A 20,985-nucleotide genomic window follows, 5' to 3' on the forward strand; every position below is an offset into this window, starting at 1 on the left:
ATAAAATATATCATATTCTTCTTACATTACCTAAATTAAAAAAAAAAACTTAATTGTTGATGTAAAAAGCCAGCTACTGGTAATTTAAGTTTTACATAAAAATAACAACTTGATGTGCACAAAACGAAGAGCTTACTACAATATGCATTCATAAACAGGAAAGACAATAATATAATTTAACGTATGGCCAAGCCAAGGCCTGTTTTGGCCACTTACATACGAACTCCAAAAACCCCAGCCGCAGCCCATCAGACTGGCCCCCATCAGACAGACTATGGCAATATGGTTATGAAAACAAACCTGAGTGGGGTTAAGGTTGTTGAAAGTATAATAATAATTGTGTCCACTGTCCAAATTCAGTTGGTAAGAAAAGAGTAACCGCATGAATGCAAAGACAGTCAACAATTAACCAGTATAACATAAAGTGCGTATAAAGATTGTTGCAAATATTCAATTTGTACCTTTAGTTTTTGTTTGTTTAGAAAAATAAGAGAACATATCGTTTTAAAATGTAAGTGCAATTGAAATTGAAAGTGAATAAATTGTGTTGCAAATTTGAAATCATCCACTGTTTTTTTTTTTCTTAAGAACTGTGAAGATTATCTTAAGTTTTTTGATCATAAGTTTGAAATTACGTTGTTTTGAAATTAATGTTTTGCACTGTCCTTTTTTGTTGTTGATAAAGGTATTAGTTATAAAAAAAAAAAAAAAAATCTGTAAAATTAATTTTAAAATTTTTAATTTTGAGAAGCAAGATTTTATAGTTTCGGACAGTTTAGAATGTAGAAGAAAGTGGTCTCGAATTTTTATAAAAGGCTGTTTACACTACGAAGCTTCCTTAACCAAATATTCTCTGATGATGATGTTATTTTTAATGTCCAATGTTTATAATATTCTATTAAATAGTTTAAAATAATATCATTATAAACTTGATGTTTAACCATTGTGTTTAAACGTGAGTGGTAATGTAATTGCTTAATTAAAATTTTCCAGCAACTCTTGGCAATGAATTCAGCTTTGATTAAACAGACTAATTATTATAGAGAAATCTTGTCTGCTTAAAATTGTTAGCCGCCTCGCCGTTAGACACAACAAATGTTAAAATAAACTATGCGAATAAGTACCTCCATGTTGACATTTAAGTGATTTTGTGATGGATTCCATACAGCATAATTTTAAAATCGGTTATTGTAAGACCAATTGAAAATAAAGGTTGAAAACCTTGTTAAAACCTATTATTAAAATTAAATAAATAAAATAACCAAATCAAATTAATTAATTATGTTAAGTGTTAGTATCATAAAGAATCGCGTTAATTTTCTTGCCTGGGAACTACGATCTTGCCGGTTGCCGGAGATCGAACTGAAGACTTTAAAATAAAACTGCATTCTTTAGGTTTTTTTTTGCCAAAAAGACTGCCATCTTAAAGTAAGCTAGCAAATTTTCTTAATTTCTGCACCTAAACAACGATGCAAAATGTATGCCAAAAGAAAAGAATTCTTTTATTTTTGTTTAATCGGGTGAAGTATGGTCCACGTTACATGGCAAAAAAAAAAAAATATATAAATCATTAGTGCCCCATCTTTTATTTTGTTGGACACATCAATACCTACATAATATGCTCAAAGTTTAGGCCCTCTTAATTCATGGGAAGAGGGCGCTCATCAGCTTTGAAATATCTATCATTTCTGATGATATCCTAATAAGACTTGTTGAGCGCCCAGTTCCACTTCAGCTAAGAAGCTGATAAGTACAATTTCACGTAGTTAATGCAAAATGTACATAATGTACATAAAATATATGAATATGAATGTACATAAAATTAAAGAGAATTTTTTTAAGAAGAAAATTCTTACAAGAAAAATACTAATGTCGTTTTCTATTGACTTTTGAGATTTTTGTGTAAAATTCTCAGATTTTCCACTGCAAATAGAATATGAAATCTAGTTTTGTAATTGTGTGTGAAATCTGTGCGTATAAAAAAAATAAAACAACAACAAATGTTCAGACAAATGTCAAGCAGAGGAGTGTGTGTGAAAGTGGGTGTGTTTGTATGCGTGAATCTTGATAAAAATCCAGAATCAGATTCTTGAATCTCAGATTCATTTTTTTGTCATTTTTTTGAATCTCAAGACGCAAATAGATCATGAAATCTGAGATTTGTCCACTATTTCCCCTCTTCACCCCCCCTTTCAGCTGTCAAATTCACAGATATCATTCTGAGATTCGTCAATAGAAAACGACATTAGTTTACTTTGATTCTAACAGTTTAAACGGATTATATCTATTAATTTTTAAAAGAAATCTCATTATTTTAAAAAGGTAAATTTGATTCTAAGTGTCTAATTTTTCGGTATGCACAAGAACTTACTTACTATACAAATATTGGTCACAATTTTTGTTCTAGTTCCAAGTTAAAAATTATAAGAACTTCTTCCTAAAATTTTAAGAAGATTCTTCTTATAAAATAAATATAATAATTTAATTATTTAAATAAGATTTCCTGGTCAAGCACCACATAAGGGAATCTTATTGATTTTAGGTAGGAAGTAGGTACTATTTTTCTCCGTGTGTATGTATGAATATGTAACACAAGTAAAATGCGGGTCAATCTCTTGTGACTCAAAATCAGCCTGATCTATATTTCCATTTGTGGCAGGAAAAAAAAAAACTAAATAAATATATGTAGTACCAATTCAGTTAATATGCAGTCGCATGTGTTTTCATCTGAAATTCAGGATAACCATACAATACTCGTAAATCGAGTGTCAGGTACAGACCGAAATCGTTACGGAGACATGTTAAAAAACCTGTCGCACCTACATTTTTTTTTGCATTGCATAATAAGTTGCATGCAAGTTTTGGTTTTTTTTTTGTTTCTTATTGATTTCCGCAACAATTAAATTGCAAGCATATGCATATATCATGTGGAAGTGTACATTCATAGATATTGGATAGTTTTGTTTTAAATAATTGAGGAATTTAGGAAGGTATCTACAATTTTTTATCAAGAACTTGCAATTTAACAGAATCATTTACTCCCTCAAATATGAAATATGTTTACACGTTTTCAATGTTCATTATTACAATTTTTTCTATATGTTGCAATTCTACAATTGGGCTATTGATTATGTCGAAAATAACAGGGCAATAAGGAACTAAGACGTTCACGGGTTTTTATTGCAGAAATCAATCAATGGGTTATAAAAGAACATAAAACCGCGGAGTGCTATTAAATGAGAGGGTGGAACCTGAAGATAGGGGTGTAAAAGCCCCCTTTTTGGTTTTTTCAATATATCTCGTAAATCGAGCAAAATTTTAATATATTGCTCTCAAAACTTTTTGTAGAGAATTGAATTTCCTATTAGAATAATGTTTTTTAAAAATTGAAAAAAAAAATTTCCATACCAAAATAGTTGAAACAATCATAAAAAAAATATCAAAAAAATCGATTTTTTGAGTTTTTTTGCTTTTTTAGTTGTACATTTTTTTTGGGTTGAGATAGACATAAACATTGCTCCAAAGAAAAAAAGAAGATTAAATTTCCTTCAAAATGCTGTGCTCACTAAATTTTTTTATTGAAAATTAACCGAAGTATGGCCATTTGAATCTATCTTTTTTTCGCAGTTTTAGTTTTACTCAAGTAAAACAGAAACATTTGAGGGGAAAGTACGATAACTTAAGCACCAAAAACTGATAATGAGATTTTGTAGAGAGGTTAAATACAATCATTGTTTACTATTAGAGGGAAGGTCTATGTACCCCCGTTTTGGCGGGAGGGGCAATTTTCTAAAAAAAATACTTAAAATAAAAAAAAATTATTAAAAAACAACGGCAACACTTACAGTTTTGATTTTGATATACTTTGTCAAAAAACCAATTTTATCCTTTTTTTCAAAAAGGCGGAAAAAGCTCATAGGAAATCTTGGTCGAAAACTTCAAGTTAAGATTTTTTAAGCATCGTCTACAACATATCCAAAATTTAGCTTTCTCGGTCATTTTGCATTTCCAAATGTATATAATGACTGGCCTACGAATTAAAATAACAATTTCCGCTAAAGTGGTTAGTTGTTCGCTTAACAAATTTCAGTTTAAAAATACTTGTTAGATCGCATTTCACCTATTAAGCCTAGTGCGCAGCTGAACCCAAACAAAGTTTTCCAGTCGCACATATAGCACAAAGAAATCTTGAACGAAATCAAAGTTTGTTTGTTTTAAAACTTATTTTCTGATATTTTGTCTTAAATTTTTTTATTTGTATTTTTATTATTTTGACTTTCACATAATACTCGATGGTAGTTTATCCGTAACATGTTTGCTCTTGACTTTGGAGTAGAGTTGGGCACTTTAGTTCATTTGAGTGATCGATCATTTTAGTTCAAATCACGCTACTGAACTAGTTCTGAACTAGTTCATTTTAGTTCAATTTATTTTAATCACTCCGATTTTGTTAGAATTAAAAAACAAAATTAGTTTGTACAAACTGTATCCAAATTTATGTAAAATTGACGCATTCTACATAATAAAACAAATAATACAACCTTAGAATAACAGATATGTACATATTTTATTTTCTATAAAAATTCTTAATTTCGTTCATATACTTTTCGAGCTTTCTAGTACCTGACGAAAGTCTAGAAGAAGTACGTTTTGCTTTCATTATATCGAAATCATAGTAATGCAAGGACCAAAATGATACTTTTTTTTGTTCTTGCTCAGAAATAAGAAAAAGTGGTGCTTGAAGAAGAAACGCTGATACTGGCACAAGCGACCTTTTGTTTTACATCTAAATCTTGAGGTAGAGCAGAAGAAATGATTTCGCTCAACAAAGAACTGGATGCAATTTCATATGCACTTTGGTTTCTTTAAACGTCTGTCGGGTTAAAAGGGCGCTGTCGTCGTAAAAGAAAGGGAGAAAATTCCCTATACAAATGGGACTTCCTTTCACCAAAAAAATATATAAAAAAAAGATAATGTAAGGTGAGCGCAAGCTGTTGCTGTTCAGTTTGTTGACAAAAAATCTTTTTCGCTATTCGCGAACTAAATTGAACTAAGTAAGTGAACTAAGTTCACTAGTTCACCAAGATGAACTAGTTCATTGAACTAGTTCGTTCGCGAACTACACAAGCCTACTTTGGAGACTTACAAATTTTTCGTTTCGCTTCATCTGCGTACTTGGGTTTTAGCTCGCATTTCGCCTGAGCAGCAAAAATTCAGATAAAGGAGATTTTTTTTCGAAAATGAACAACTTTTCGCCCGGAATACACAATAAGGATAAAAAGTGAAATCACGTTTTATCGAGTGGGATATTGTTCACGTGAAGTAATTTCCATTTTTACTTTTACAGAGTCGTCACTCAAGTAAAAATTTAACTCAAGTGAACATTTGCTCTCGCGTTTGGCCCACTTAAGCTACTCGTTACGTTGAGAAAACCCAAGTGTTTCTTTGATTTTAGCTCATGAATACAAACTGAGGAAATTTTGAAGTAAATGCGTAAGCAAACACTCAGAAAACTCATCTCAGACTTGTGCTTGAGAAAAAAATTTACTTGAGTGACGACTCTGAATTCCGCCCGTAGATAGCCGGGCAAAACTTTTTTTCAAATACGTAAAAAAATTAAAAAAGATAAGAAAGAAAAAATCCAAGTGTGATTTGGGTCTTTTTTTTCGAAAAAAGTCAATGGGATATGAAAATTTTAAGAATGTCTAAATTTATAAATATACAAATTAGTAAAAGGATAATGGGCTTTTTCGTCTAATTGGTGAAATTTCATCATGAATGCATTAGTTTTTTTGTATGGTTGAGTATAATAAGTTTGTATCATGTGCAGGGAAAAAGTTTTTTTTTTTTTTCATTTCTTATAGAAGCTACTTTAAGATTTTATAAGCTCAAAACTGAACAAAAAACTACGAACATTTCGCGGTTTTTCATGCATCGGGCGAGTTTAACACAAAGTTTTACCAAGCTTCAAAACTCGGTTTTACACTGGCGGGGTTCAACACGGGCCAACTGAAGTTATGTTCTGAATTTTTAGAGGCTTTAATGGGTCCGATGTCATAAAAGTTAAGTGACATTGGGCGCATTCACAAACCTAGGTGCTACGTAGCGACTCGTTCTGATTGGCTGAAAATAGCTAAGAAATTAGTTGAAATTTCCCCTCCGACGTAGGTGAAAAATTTTCAGCTTAAAAACTAGCTGACATTTCTCAGTCAGCTGTTTGATGGAAACAAATTCTATTTGAATTTAAAATTTGGTGGAATTGATGAAAAAAGCATATAAAATAAAATAAATTGTTAGTATGTGAATATAAATCAGGAAATTAAGGAATTTCAAAGAAAAAAAGCCATTTAAACCACTGAAAACACATTTTTTTTTTATTGCATCTGTCACCTAGCTTTGTAGTGCAAATTCGCATTCCAAAAGCTAGTTAAAACTCGACTACGTAGCACCTAGGTTTGTGAATGCGCCCATTTGGTTTTGATAAACTAGAGCCTCTGAAAATTCAGAAATTAAGTTCAGGTGGTCAGTATTCATATTTATTTTGTACATAAATAAAAAAAAAACTACTTGCAATTTTCTTTTTTTCAGGTTATTCAAATGTTTACTACAATTTTGCATTTTAATCGTGGCTACTTTGGCACAAATTCAACACAAGGCTGTTTTACAAAATGATGCCTACGAACAAACATTATCAAACGATTTCAAGAATCCATTTTATAAAACAGCAAGAATAAATGCTGCACTTAAACAATCCAGTTGGTTAGGACCTGGAGAAGAATTGGTAAATCAAAAAAAAAATTTGGCTTATTTCAACACATTACTCAATATAATTTTTCTTAGGTGTACGAAAGACAAGCTGAAAAGATTCCACGTTCTCAAATCTATTCTGTTCTATCGCACGCTGGACTGATCCCACGGAGTAGACAACAAAAACGAAGTTTACGTTATCAAAGATTGGTTTAAAATTTAAATAATAATAATATCTCTTAAGCACTGAATTTTTGATAGTTTTGTAAGTTTATAAGAAATAAAATAATCCATTTTGTTTATTAAAAAAAAATATTTATTATTATTTTATACAAAGAAAAATAACGTTTTGTACACTTCTCTTCCAGTCAACCTCAACTACACATCTTTTAACTATAAATAGCGTTTAAACATTAAAACTCAATTTCTATCGTTTCAGCAGCAATTTTTTGTAAATAGTCTTCACTTAGTGCTTTGCTTTCCGTTGCGGGTTTTGTAGTGATACCTGCTTTCTCGATTAAAGTCCGATGTCCCAAAAGGTCTTCTTCGTCGTCACTCGAATCAATGTGACCATTTAATGTTTTACTCTTAGTTTCTTTCGATTGCTTATCTTCAGATGGTAAATTTAATTCAATAACTGATTTCAAGAAATCATTGCACAATAAACTTAATGGAGCCATCGTATGCGAGGACATTTCTAAAAACTGAAAAAAAAAAAGAATGAAATAAAAGGATTAAAATTTATGTTAATGTATTTTTCAAAGGGTTAGGTGTGATTGGTTAGGTGATTGGGTTAATATATTGAACCCATATTTTACCATTTCTTTTTCTACGCATCATTGACGTGAGTATGGGCAAATTCATAGTTCTTGTTTATATAAAACTGGACTTCATCCAATGCAATTCAAATGGAGTAAACTCGAGTTTTTCCTAAAAGCAGCTTATACAGTGTCTATGAATACGCCCTATATCTTTAAACTTTCGATATGTGAAGTTCAATAATAACAAAGGTTTGGAGTTGTAGCTCAAAAAAACAGATATTATCTTTCATTTATTTTATTTAAAAGCACTCATAGAGGTTCAAAAATGTAAAAAAAAAAATAATTGAGTGGAAAAAAAAAGCTAATGGCTCAGAAAACTATTGCCCCAGCAAAGTCTGGGAGGAAAACATGTTAATTTCACTATTTGGAAACAGCAGATAAAGGCTACCGACTTATTCATTTTAGTGGTCCCAATAAAGCATCTAAGGAAAATAAATTTACGTTTTTTATATTCTACGCGCATTAAACGCATTGGGCTACTCTTAATACACAGTGCGAGCTTCAGGAAAATAGGGAGGTTTTTAAAAGGAGAAACCAATGCACATTAGTTTTGAAGTTCTGGGCATTAAAATGGGAGAGATAAACAGAGGCGGGTGATATATTCTACATTCGTGTGGTACGACTAAAAAAAGAATCTCTGTACCTGACGGTACGTCCGAAGTTGGTCCTACAGGAAAACTTATAACTGATGAGCATTCTTAGAAGCGCCAGTATTCTTTCCAAGAAACTCAAATCCCTTATTGGAGCACCTGCCCAGATGTGACAATTATCGACTATTAACATCCAAAATTCGAATGAACAAGCTAAGTTAGGGGTTTTAACTAGCGAAAATCTGACCATACCTTCCTCAGAATAGCGAAGCCACGAAGAATTGTGTTCATTGAAACCGCTCTTAATGACAATTATAGTGTAAAGATATAGGAAAACAATCCTTTAGACGGAGTCGGATAGAGCTGCAAATTCGTTTGAGGTTGAATTCCTGATAGGTTAGGACTTCAATAAATAAAACACGTATGGATGATGCGCTTTAGGGTGGGTCAAAAAAATCGAAATTTTTTTTTTTGATTTGGTACTCCGAAAAATCGATTGCTAGACCCCTCTAGAATATACACACCAAATATGAGCTCTTTATATTAATGTGAAGGTCCTCCGCTTTGCAATTTTCCATTTTTACATCAAGCTTCTAATAAAAAAAATAATTTTTTTATTAATTGACTTTTTAGCAAATTTCTTTTCATATTCTTGTAGGAAATTGAACGCTCTACAAAAAAGGCCTTATACACTTTTTTCTTTTATCTAACCGTTGAATAGATATTTGAGGTCCAAAAATCGAGAAAATCTTTAAAAATTCGTTTTTTGTTCTTAATTTTGTAACAAATTGAAAAATTATAATGATCAAACGCGCAAGACATATTCTTGTTGAAAATTGATTGCTCCACAAAAAAGGTCCTATTAACTTTTTTCATTAATCTAACCATTCTAAAGATATTCGAGGTCAAAGTTTAAAAAAAATATAAAAATATTTTATATTTTTAAAAAATTTCTAATTCACTCAAACCTCATTATTTTCAAATTAGCAAGATATATTCTTGAAGGGGCTTAAACGTTCTACAAAAAATTCCTTGGAATGAAATTGATTGCTTTAACCGTTTAGAAGATATTCGTATCCAAATCGCAATGCATACGGGTCATAAGAAAACTATTGAAATCAGTGAGCATTGGTTTGGATACGAATATCTTCTAAACGGTTAAAGCAATCAATTTCATTCCAAGGAATTTTTTGTAGAACGTTTAAGCCCCTTCAAGAATATATCTTGCTAATTTGAAAATAATGAGGTTTCAGTGAATTAGAAATTTTTTAAAAATATAAAATATTTTTATATTTTTTTTAAACTTTGACCTCGAATATCTTTAGAACGGTTAGATTAATGAAAAAAGTTAATAAGACCTTTTTTGTGGAGCAATCAATTTTCAACAAGAATATGTCTTGCGCGTTTGATCATTATAATTTTTCAATTTGTTACAAAATTAAGAACAAAAAACGAATTTTTAAAGATTTTCTCGATTTTTGGACCTCAAATATCTATTCAACGGTTAGATAAACGAAAAAAGTGTATAAAGCCTTTTTTGTAGAGCGTTCAATTTCCTACAAGAATATGAAAAGAAATTTGCTAAAAAGTCAATTAATAAAAAAATTATTTTTTTTTAGTAGAAGCTTGATGTAAAAATGGAAAATTGCAAAGCGGAGGACCTTCCCATTAATATAAAGAGCTCATATTTGGTGTGTATATTCTAGAGGGGTCTAGCAATCGATTTTTCGGAGTACCAATTCAAAAAAAAGAATTTCGATTTTTTTGACCCACCCTAATGCGCTTATTAACTATGAATTTTAACCGCATTAAATTAAAATTATTACACAGGGATAAAAAAAAAGGCAATTTTTGATAGACTTGAACTTATGTTTTCCTTTACTCCACTGAGTAACCTTTTAGATCTTATGTTTGTTGTTCCTTCACGTCACAAAGGAAACATCAGTAAACATTTTCCACAAAATACAAGAACAAACAATTGATTTTTTTTTTTTTGAAGGTTCAAAAACTTATTACAACAAATTAACTCTGTAAACCACACCACACAAATATTTTTGTTTATCTTTAGCAATCGTTTGTTGTTGTTTTCCGTTTAAAATTTTACCTAACATAGTACTCAGTTCCCAATAAAACACAGCTATTTGAAAAATATATTTGTTAAAAGGTCTTTTACGGGTAGATTTGCATGGAAAATTTGAAAAATATATTTGTTAAAAGGTCTTTTACGGGTAGATTTGCATGGAATGCAATTAAATTAGTATAACCAAAGTTATTCAATAATTTGATTTGAGTAAGACTTGTTTATAAGGCAATATTTCGAAATTCGGGTCCATTCGATTTTTGAGTTAAAACCGATTTAAAAAAAATCTCTATACACAGAACGTTTTATCATTTGGAACAACAGGGAGCGTTGAAAATAGGTTTTTGAAAATAGCAACCAGTCATTGGGATGGTAGTAGTAGGATTGTAAACTAAACTATACTTACTGATTTAACAGCAGCTTTCCCATGCACACCCATCGACACTGCTTTACGAGTGATTTGATTGTTTTGTGTATTATTTATTTGATTTGTTGCAAATGTACCAAACGGTGTATATTTTGCAACAGGACCATTTGATTCATTTGCAAATGTCAACGGATTCTGTTCAACATCATCATCTTCTCCGAGAAACATTATTTCCTGGAATACAAATTTTTAAATAAGTTAACATGATGCAACATTTCGCAAAACAATATAACTTACACTATTATCCGTTAAGAAATACAATATCGATCTAGATTGCCAATTAACAAGAAAAGCTTGTGATTTTGGATGATTCCTTGGAAGCCACACAGCTCCTAAAACACGTGGCATATTCTGTCTATAATATAACGTCAATGCGTCGGTTGGTGAAAATACATACACTGTTGAAGATAGGAAATAATTATATAATTGTCTCTATTAAATAAATTTTTAAAAAAGAACTCACATTCTTGATTCTTAGTAAAGACAGAAACTAAATTAGTTTTTGGATCGATTGCAATTTGTTCTGTTGATAGCTTCAAAACAGTCTGTAGCCGAAGATTAAGTAAATTCCATATGAGCAGTCTGTTTTCAGTACACGCAATTACCTATAAATAAATTTCTTCATTACAATCTTTCCAAAATAAAAATACAAAACAAAATAAATCAAACTTACCAAATGTGCAAAATCTCCATGGCAAAACAGAATCTTTTTAATTAAAAGCGGAGATTGCATTGGAGGAAGAACTTTCGAATTACTACTCGACTCCTCAGGTCCTCCACCAAAGCCATTCGTCAAAACTGGCTTAGTTGGCATGCTATTACTTATCTTTATCAAACTCAATAGTGGAGCCAATTTATTGGCAATATTCTCATCATAATTCTGTTTTCGTTTCACATATTTGTTGATCATGTATTTAGCTTTGAAACGGGTCTTTAAATTCAAACAAGGAATTTGTTTGTCCAGATTTTTACTCATATTAGCACTGGGAACATTTGCTTGTACATAATCGACCATCTTTGAATGCCATTCCTCGGATACTTGGAATGAAATTCCCAACTTTTGGTATAACAAAAGCTTTTGGAACAAATTCAATTGATTCATTGATCGAATTTTCTTATACAAAAGTTGTTTTTGTGAATTGTCAATGGATTGAATTTCCTGAATTCTTCTTGTCTTTACAGAGTTTTTGATTTCTTTCAGCAAAGTCTCATCGTTTGTGCGCAAGATATTCGAAAATAATTGGACAATTTTTTGTCTCATGGTGTTCGAGTCATTTTTGGAACCATTTTTATTCACTTTAGGAACACTAATTTGTGCCTTACGCACACAGCCATCAAAACCTCCACCCGGCACGAGGGCAGTTAGTAATTTCAAATTCTCTGCTTTATACACACAAAGAGTGTTTCCGAACCCAGCTGCTAACAGTGAACCATCTTCAGAGAATCCAATCGATTCAATTGGCAAGTTCTTGTAACTAGTCTGTGCAGAGCAATACCATATTTTAATTCCCATTGTAATATTGTCATACGCGCATTCTATTGACCATATTTTGATGATATTATCGAAACCAACAGTCGCGCATAAAAGATTATCAACTTGATTTGGATTTGAGAATTCAATAGCTCTAATGCCACCTTCATGGGGTAGACCAACATTTGTTCTTAAAAGATAACTGAAAGAGGATGCAACAAACAAAAAAAAATCGTATCAAATGCATAATAAAAACTTAATTTATGTAAACTTACTTCATAGATTTAACATCAAAGTACCAAAATTTAAGACGAACTTCAGGGAGATATTCTTCATCATTGAATACTTCTGCAGTTGCCATCCAATCAATGTTAAGTGCTACTTGAGTTACACGTGTGTTGTACATGATCTTTTCAGTTTCGTAACAAATTTGATTTTGTCCTACAATGTCCACCTGAAAGAAAGTTAAAATATGAATTAATGTATTCTTACTTATATATGCAATTAATAATTATATACACTCCTGATCAAAATTAAGGCACTTTTGGGCAAGTTTAGCATTCGGAAAAAAATCGATCTCGAGATAACAATCGGACAGGACATTACGATGATCGAGAATGACAAAAAAGTGGGTCCGGCAATTCTGTCTGTCTGTATGTACCTCGAACTACAGCCTAAAAAACTGGAGCGATTTTCTTCAAACTTGTTAGTAAACAGTTTTGAAGGATTCCCTAGAGGACAAATTGAAATTTTTTTTAAACCAAAACTAACGGTACTTGCCATATAACCTTGCCAAATTACTTATTTTCAAAAACGGTTCTAACAATTTTATATTAAAATTCTTGTGTCTAGTAATATACATTATATATGAATTTCTCGTAAACGACCTAGTCGATTTCAATATATTTGTATACAAAAGCGTTAAGGTAATCGTTATACAAAAATATCACAAAATTTACAAAAAACACATTTTTGAATTTTGAAAAAATATTTCAAATTTTTGTTGAAAAATCATTTTTTTAATTTTATCGAAACTTCGTTTTTGTGTGTTGAATAATATTTTCTAACTAACGGTTCCTGTCATATAACGGAAATAGAAGTCATTTTTTTTTTAACAGCTCTAACAATTTTGATTAAATGTTTGTGTGTAGTATTACACATAATAGCCAACTTTTGGAATAAAAAAATACTTGTTGTGCCGTTATTAACGGTACCTTCCATAGAACGTATTTTTTTTTTTTGGTTTCTGAATATCTCGTACAAGATTAAAGGTAATATGTATTAAAATTTTAGAAAATTTAAAAAGAAACACATTTTTGGATTAAAAAAAAATATTTAAAAATTTTTGAAAAATCAATTTTTTTGGAAACGGGTTGGTGAAAAATTTTGAAATTTCGTTTTTATGTGTAAATTAATAATTTCTTCAAAATCGCATACCAACATTTTTTTTTTTGAAAAATGTTAGAAAATTTTCTATTTAAAAAATTATTTTAAAAAAAGCTCTAACGATTTCGAATTTTTTTTTCTTAAAATTGTTTTTTCAAGAAATCAAATGTCAAAGGTACTTTGTTTTTGTGTAAATGATCATTTAAAACGGTGTTTACTCAATTATAAAAACAGATTTTTTTCACTGCTTATGAAATTCCTTAAAAATATCAAATTTTCCCTAATTTTGTTAATAAAAAAGAGTAATTTTTATCATAAGAGCAAGTACGTGCGACCCCAGTCGTGTATTTTATTTTTTTCTAAAAATTCCTTTTTTATACAAGAAAAAGATATTTAAAAGACCACTTAAAACTGTGTTTAATTAATTATAAAAACAGATTATATTTTCTTTTTTACATTACATACTTATGAAATTCTTTAAAATAATCAAATTATAAATTTCCTTAATATTGTTCAATGAAAAGTTTTAACATCTAGAGTAACTTTTACCATAAGAGCAAGAACGTGCAACCCAGTCGTGCAATTTATTTCTACTATAGTAATACCGCTGTATTTTATTTTAAATGGCTATAAAAAGTATTTTGGTTTTGTTTGCTTATTGTTTAGCAAGTAGAAAAATGCTAAACTGCAACAGCATAACATATTAACCAAAAAAAGATGAACCAAATTTAATTTAAGGTCTGAAAACTGATATTAAAATAATTTTTGCTTTTCAAGAAAAACAAAAAATAAATGGAAGCAAGTGACAGTACTTTCTAGTAATTTTATTCAATACTTGGTAGATATTGTCTCCTCTACCGCATATGACATTCCTCGAAAAGTGTTTGTTTTAACTCTTCTTTAACTGCAGTTTTCAGTTGATCAAGACGACTTGGAGGTGGATATCAGTCGCGAATGCATATCTTCAACATTTCCTAGATATGTTCTATTGAATTCAAATCCGGATTTCTGTGTGGTCAATCCAAATCTGGCATATTAGAATCTTGGAGATATTCTCAAAGCACTCTAGCATGCATTATCGTGCATCAGACTAAACTGTGGACCATATATAAGGTTGATTGGAACCGCATGCTATTCGAGGATATCAGTCAAGTATCTTTGGGTACTTAACGTAGGTCAACGAGAGCTCACTAGCTCCGTAGGTGTTGTAAAGTAGATTTTACAAAATGAAAATTTATGACCTCTAAAAGGTTCGCGGGTTAACAGACAGTGACAGACTTCAGACTTCTATCTCCAAATCTTCCCCATAAATATTTTACTCCATACCTTGAATTTAAGATCACTCCTGTCTTATTTGATAAAATAACTTTGTCACTGTGACATAAGGTAATAATAGGACTTTTATGCAAAATAAATAGCATGTGCGTTAAATTTGAGAAGGAGTGTATTTGAATTTTAAATTCTTCCTAATCTTTAAAAAATGCGCATTATGTTTAGATAAATGTTTTGCTTATACTAAATAATTTGTTAGAGGCTATTCGAAGATATTTAAAAATAAAATAAAATAACACTAATTTTATACTTACATTGTAAAGCATTTCCTTTTTATAAGCTGAATAAAATTGTAGATGACCAGATCTACCATTCAATACGAGTGTACTTTGACGAGGATTAATTCGTAAGCCAATTGGAAATTTGTCCTTTTTGGTTTTGTCATCAAAAGTATAAGTGAAATTCTGTATGGTACATTGGGTTTTAAAATCTACACCAAGAATTTGTATGGCTGAAAAAAAAAAATAATTAAATGAATACATGATTTTTGCAAAATTTTTGTTTTTTTTTTTTTTGTTTTACCATTGTCAGCTGTACATATAGCCAATTTTGAATTATCACTGGCTAATGCAATTTGAAGAATAACTGATGACACCCTGGGTATATAGTCACGCTGTTCAAAATCATTCAAATTCCATCTAACTAACACAGCTTCAAGTCCACTGCTGAAAATTGATGATCCAGTTGGAGAAAATACTATACTTGTAATTTGAGTATGATGCCAATGGAGAAGAGTCTAAAAAATATTGAAATAATTTTTTTAATTAGATTCATAATCCCAACGCAGAATTATTCAAAAAATTTCTAACTACAAAAGAGGACGAAAAACACACATCAATGTATTTGATTTACAAAAATAGTACAGTCACCAAAAATTATTATTTTTATAATTTTTGCTTTATTACTTCGAAAATAAAATAACTTAAAAGGACCAATTCTTTCCTAAATATAGTCAAACCTATGAAAATGCAATAGGCAGTGTTGCACACGAAATTTGTTGGGGCTTTTTATATGGACTGAGGGTATTTCTGTCAACGATTTCCATTTCTACAAAAATGTTGTTTAAGACAATGGGAAGTGCTCCATAATGGAAGTACTCGCTCAATGAAATGACACTATCCTCTTAGCCACTACCATTGTTAAGCGTTGTACTGATCCAAGACCGAACAGCATAGCTCAGAGCTAAACGGATTCCGGGGGCTAGCAAAGTAATGTCGCAAATAAGACAAAATCTGAGAATTGTGAATTGAAAAGTTGGTAGTGTGACAGATCGAAGGTTCGAGCTCTAAGAGATGATGAAAAGGCGATTAAATATCTTGGGTGCAGAACGCGTTTCTTGGATACAAAGTGTAAAAACGGAATCGGAATCATCCATGTAACAGGCAGCGTGTTGACCATTTCGAAAACCAGTGACTGTTTGATGTCACTTAAATTGTTAAAAGAAAGTTGTGTAATATTGTCACTGCATATATGCTCCCTAAACTAGATGTGAGGCGGTGGAAAAGGAAGAGTTTTGGTTCATGGGCGGAGATTTGAACGGATTGGTCGGCAAGACAACGGGAAATTTCTACCCCGGTTGGTGGTGATATTCAAAAGCTACATTAATGCTCACGAGATTTCATTAACAATGCTCAAGGCCAAATACTTGTGGAGGACGATACGGACTTTTAAATGAACAGTTACCAAGGCTATACTTTCCAATAGCTTTAGTGAAGTATTTGACGTCACAATGGAAGAAGTTAGTGAGGCGGTTAAATATTCCAAAAAAAGAAAAGCTGTTGGGAAAAGGTGAGAAGAAAAGTCTATCTGTCAGCGATACACAGCACTTTCTCTGGATATTACTAAAATAAAAAGCAACTGTAGTTCAAAAAACTATGTGCCCCTGCTGGACTTCACCAAGCAAAATCTATTTATTGACCGTATTTATTCAGAGGACAGTTAAAGCTAAGAAAAAATTAAGAGACAGAAATTTTAGATATTTGTCTATTCACAGTTGGCGTATGCGTGAAATATTAGTTCGAATCACTTTCAGCACCTTACGCCCCCCGAAACGAGCCATAGTTTCTAAAAGATAAAAAAAAAAGTATAAAATTTTCAATCTTCCAGTATCAAAACCAGCAATGAAGAAGTTTCTTGGTCGTTTATAGTACATTTCGGCTTTGTAAAATGTAAGCAACCATACAAAGCAAAAAAATGGCAAATATTTCAGATATTGAAGAATTTGAATATCCACCCAAAAAAAATAATAGTAGATCCCGAAGTAATTTCTTCAAATAATTTAAAAGATTTTGTGTCAAGTAATACATTAAGGTTCTTCCGGAATTCGAGAGCTCAACATGATTTTTTCATGAAACATGTGAAACAGATGATTCATTTAATTTCTGCATGGACATCTTTAATTGTATGAGTTGTCAATGACATTAACATAGCTGCGCGTGGCGTTGCTTTGCTGGAAGAGCTCAACAAGTTACATACAATCAACGAGGAGCTAAAACAGTATTTGTTGTAAATTTTTAATATATGAAAAACTTTAATGAAGGCTCCAGGTGGAGCTAACAAAACCCATTACAATCAACACAGCAGCTAAATATCGTAGTAGAACTATAATCTGCTCTGACAGTATATCTGTGTTAAAAGCTACTATAAACCCAAACAACAATGCAGAACTAGTAACCGAAATAAGAAATCAGCTTTTCAAACTGCAAAATAAAATCAAACTAATGTGGGTACCCGGCCATACTGGCATATGCGGTAGCCAAAAAGCAGATCGAGCTGCCAGTTCGTCGAAAGAGGCACCCGTTTACTCCTTCAACATTTTTACAAAAAAAGACATTAACAACTTCTTACAAAAAACTCTAAGAAAGAAGCAGCTTAATGATTGGAGCCAATACCATCACCACTACAAGGAAATTAACCGCAACAAAACATATCCTCATTCCTCAATACCCGGATCTACCAAAATATAAAATCAGACACTATATTCGACTTCGGCTTGGACGTACAGCCGTCACACACGAACACCTCTTCACTAAACAAAACCTGCCCAGCCCATATGCATCACCTGCAACGTAACTTGAAATTTAGAACATTTTTTAAAAAATTGCATAACATCTAAAAAGTTTTTAAAAAACAATAATTACTTACAACTCCAAATCATACAAATATTGAAATTATAAACAATCTCATATCAAACCTAAATAATAAAATTTGAATTTATTGTAAAACAATCAGAGCTAATAGTCCTCGCAGCTAGGCTCTTTACACTATGTATTAGCTTGTTACTTTTAAGTGCTTGTTATCCTACGTTTCCACCTACCCTAAATCCGAGATTTAGCTAAGTAGATTTAGCATAAATCTCGAGTTTTATTCTAAATCTCGGATTGAAAGCAGGTGAAAATCTTAGATTTAGGGTAGCTGAACCCAAATCTGAGATTTAGCGAAGTAGATTTAAAATAAATCTCGAAGTTTATTCTAAATCTACTTAGCTAAATCTCAGATTTAGCGTAGGTGGAAACATAGTATTAATAAATAATAAATAAATAAAAATAATTTTATTTTTAAGCTTATTTTGTATTGTTTTTCCCATAATAAATCATTAAAAAAAATTGGTTGAAATTGATCATTTTTTTTTTTTGTACTTAAATCATGTACTTAAATGATAGTGACATTAGCTGTGTTTTATTTTGATCGTGATCCAGATCAGATCATGAATTTATTTGCGAAACAATAACAAAACAAAATCCTACTTTTGTTGTAAAGCTAATAAAAACAATGATCTGATCTGGATCACGAGGAAAATAAGACACAGCTATTAGTGAACGATAGCTTATATGGTAGAACATAATGCGGGGGTGTCCCATTAAAAAATCGAAAAAAAAGCACCCTAGCCTACATGCTACATGTTAACATATTCGAAAAAAGAACACCTCAAACTCAGTTGGTATTGCCGTGTTAAACAGAGAGATCATGGGAACACCTTTCTGGTACTAGCAATTACAAAAACTCCAGGCCTCAAAAGGGAAACAATTAAAACCCAGGAAACTTGCCGCCGTTTTTTCAACCCGGCGAACCGCACAGGTGAAGCAGATACGCGAGATAGTTATGACAACGAGCATTTTCATGGATTTTTAAAATCCGAGAGTGTTGAATTTGTTCCATCGCGATGGATTCGCAACAAGTATACCTACGATATGAATGGGAAAAATAATAACGCCGATCAAAATATTTTAAACCTACAAACGTGTACAGCAAAGTACACGTACAACACCCTACAGGAATGCAAACAATAATAATAATAACAAATAGCTTAAGATTAATACAATAAAGATTTAAAAAATTGTTTACCATTCTAACGGTATCGTTGACAAAGAAAAAGTTTCTCCAAAGCATAATTTTTCCTTTTTCATCTCCCGTCATTACCATTAGTTCAGTTGGATGGGTCTTTACACTTTTTACTGGTGTTTTCATTTCATTTGATAATCTTGAATAAAAAAAAAAGGAAAAAAACTTAGATGCAATCATGAAAAATATATAATTTTTTTTCAATTCAACTTACTTTCTCCATGTCCATTTTTCATAATCGACAAAAAACAAAAAAGGTCCCTGAGCAATGACCAAATATTTGAAATATGTCTTACTCACATCTACAATAGCTTTCGTACGTCTTTTTTTAAAAGAAATCCAAAATGATTTATATATTTTAAATAGCTTGATTTAATTTAAGTTAAAACTTACTTTAAGATCATTTCCATTCTAGGTTTTAGCAGCTTTCCATCCACAGTGTTTACAATAAACCATTGAACAGGATATTTTGGCCTGGTGCAAGTAACAAATGCGTACGACGATTCCCCTTTTTTATGTAAATTCATCAAATTAAATGTTTGATATTCAGCGACTTCACTAAATGTTAGTTGAAGTCGACTATGCACACGTCCGTTGACCCATTTCCAACGAATGACTTCGCCAGATTTTGAACAAGCCACAAGAATATTCTCATCAAGTAAATCATATTCTAAACTAATGAGAGAATCTTTTGTGCCTTCGAAGACATGAGTAACGAGGCCAGTCTTGGTAGAATATGCTTGGATACATTTGTCAGTCACAACAAAAAGAAGACTAGAAATATTAAAAAAAAAATTTATAAATTTTAAAAAAGTTTAAGGAAAAAAAACTGATTTTGCAAACCTGCTATCGGGAGAAAAGATTGGTGCATGATTGACTAAACTACCTCCAGCTAAATATTGCAGTTTTAATTTATCTGGATTTTCGTCCATTGTTCTTTTTGTGGAATTATTTTTAATAATTAAATATATTTAATATTAACTAATTTTCCTCGTTTATTTTGTTAATTTTTATACCACACGTGCTCTCGATAGCGCTTCGTTTTGCTTGACAGACGGTCGACACAAGTTTGACATTCATGACGTTTTGTGATTATTCCAATAAACATTCCAGATTCTAGTGGAAAAAGATTAGGATTTAGGCTTTGTACCTACTAGTGTCGTTTTCCAAAATTCAAGGAGTGACACTCCTAGCTATATAATCACTCCAAAAGGAGTGATTTCAAATTCCAAAATTGAAAAAGGAGTGAATTTTTGGAGTGAATTCTTCACTCCCAAAATTTTGAAGGAGTGACGGAGTGATTACCAATACTTCTACATTTGACTTCATGGACTGCTTGTCAAATTGTTGGGTGGTTGTTTTAATTTTTTTTTGTGAAGGAAATTATATTTACTAGCCGACCCCGCACTCAAAATTCGAGTGCCAACTGTAACTTTTATTTATGCTCAAATAAGCACACTATATAAATCACTTTATTTACTACTAAGAATATGCAACACTTAATTTTTTTTCGAAATTCGAGAATGTTTTCGAAGGTTCTCGTCTTTGCTTTTAGAAGTTTCCACTTCCAGAAGGGAGAGGGCGTGGTTCAGCACATTTGTTTTTGTTTTTTTCCTCAATTTTAATTTATTGTTTTTAGCTATTTCTGTAAAAAAAAAAATAAATAAAGTATATATTCTGCACATCTAGATAAAATTTCCAATCGTTCCGTATATAATTTATGCCCCTTCGGTTTTTGTGGGCCACGTATTTTGTACCACAAAATAAGTGTTTGCCGTTTTATTATATGA

The 20,985-nt window shown here is 31.3% G+C and overlaps 2 protein-coding genes across 2 annotated transcripts; one reads left to right on the plus strand and one right to left on the minus strand.

Moving 5' to 3' along the window:
* The first annotated feature begins 183 nt into the window (after window positions 1-183).
* On the plus strand, window positions 184-6,963 carry LOC129919982 (uncharacterized). The gene is made up of 3 exons (XM_056001166.1): window positions 184-359; window positions 6,589-6,781; window positions 6,841-6,963. Exons 1-3 carry the CDS (start codon window positions 184-186, stop codon window positions 6,961-6,963), a joined length of 492 nt encoding a protein of 163 aa, XP_055857141.1.
* Window positions 6,964-7,040: 77 nt separating this feature from the next.
* LOC129905526 (WD repeat-containing protein 75) lies at window positions 7,041-20,266 on the minus strand. Its single transcript, XM_055980998.1, has 12 exons — window positions 20,039-20,266; window positions 19,589-19,969; window positions 19,410-19,517; window positions 19,199-19,334; window positions 15,377-15,590; window positions 15,109-15,305; window positions 12,412-12,590; window positions 11,339-12,338; window positions 11,129-11,270; window positions 10,903-11,063; window positions 10,645-10,839; window positions 7,041-7,451 (listed from the first exon to the last, which is right to left on the minus strand). Exons 1-12 carry the CDS (start codon window positions 20,125-20,127, stop codon window positions 7,161-7,163), a joined length of 3,093 nt encoding a protein of 1,030 aa, XP_055836973.1. The 5' UTR covers window positions 20,128-20,266; the 3' UTR covers window positions 7,041-7,160.
* Window positions 20,267-20,985: the final 719 nt, after the last annotated feature.

The sequence above is a fragment of the Episyrphus balteatus genome, chromosome 1 (assembly GCF_945859705.1).
Source record: "Episyrphus balteatus chromosome 1, idEpiBalt1.1, whole genome shotgun sequence".
Lineage (NCBI taxonomy): Eukaryota > Metazoa > Arthropoda > Insecta > Diptera > Syrphidae > Episyrphus > Episyrphus balteatus.

What these genes read in the sequence shown, in the direction of transcription:
- LOC129905526 (XM_055980998.1), bottom strand. Translation starts at nt 20,127, where the DNA reads ATGGACGAAAATCCAGATAAATTAAAACTGCAATATTTAGCTGGAGGT. An exon ending in AGAATGGAAATGATCTTAAA is followed by an intron (nt 19,518 to 19,588) that starts GTAAGTTTTAAC and finishes TTTTAAAAAAAG; the next exon opens with ACGTACGAAAGCTATTGTAG. An exon ending in AAAAGGAAATGCTTTACAAT is followed by an intron (nt 12,591 to 15,108) that starts GTAAGTATAAAA and finishes ACTTTCTTTCAG; the next exon opens with GTGGACATTGTAGGACAAAA.
- LOC129919982 (XM_056001166.1), top strand. Translation starts at nt 184, where the DNA reads ATGGCCAAGCCAAGGCCTGTTTTGGCCACTTACATACGAACTCCAAAA. An exon ending in GTGTCCACTGTCCAAATTCA is followed by an intron (nt 360 to 6,588) that starts GTTGGTAAGAAA and finishes TCTTTTTTTCAG; the next exon opens with GTTATTCAAATGTTTACTAC. An exon ending in TAGGACCTGGAGAAGAATTG is followed by an intron (nt 6,782 to 6,840) that starts GTAAATCAAAAA and finishes AATTTTTCTTAG; the next exon opens with GTGTACGAAAGACAAGCTGA.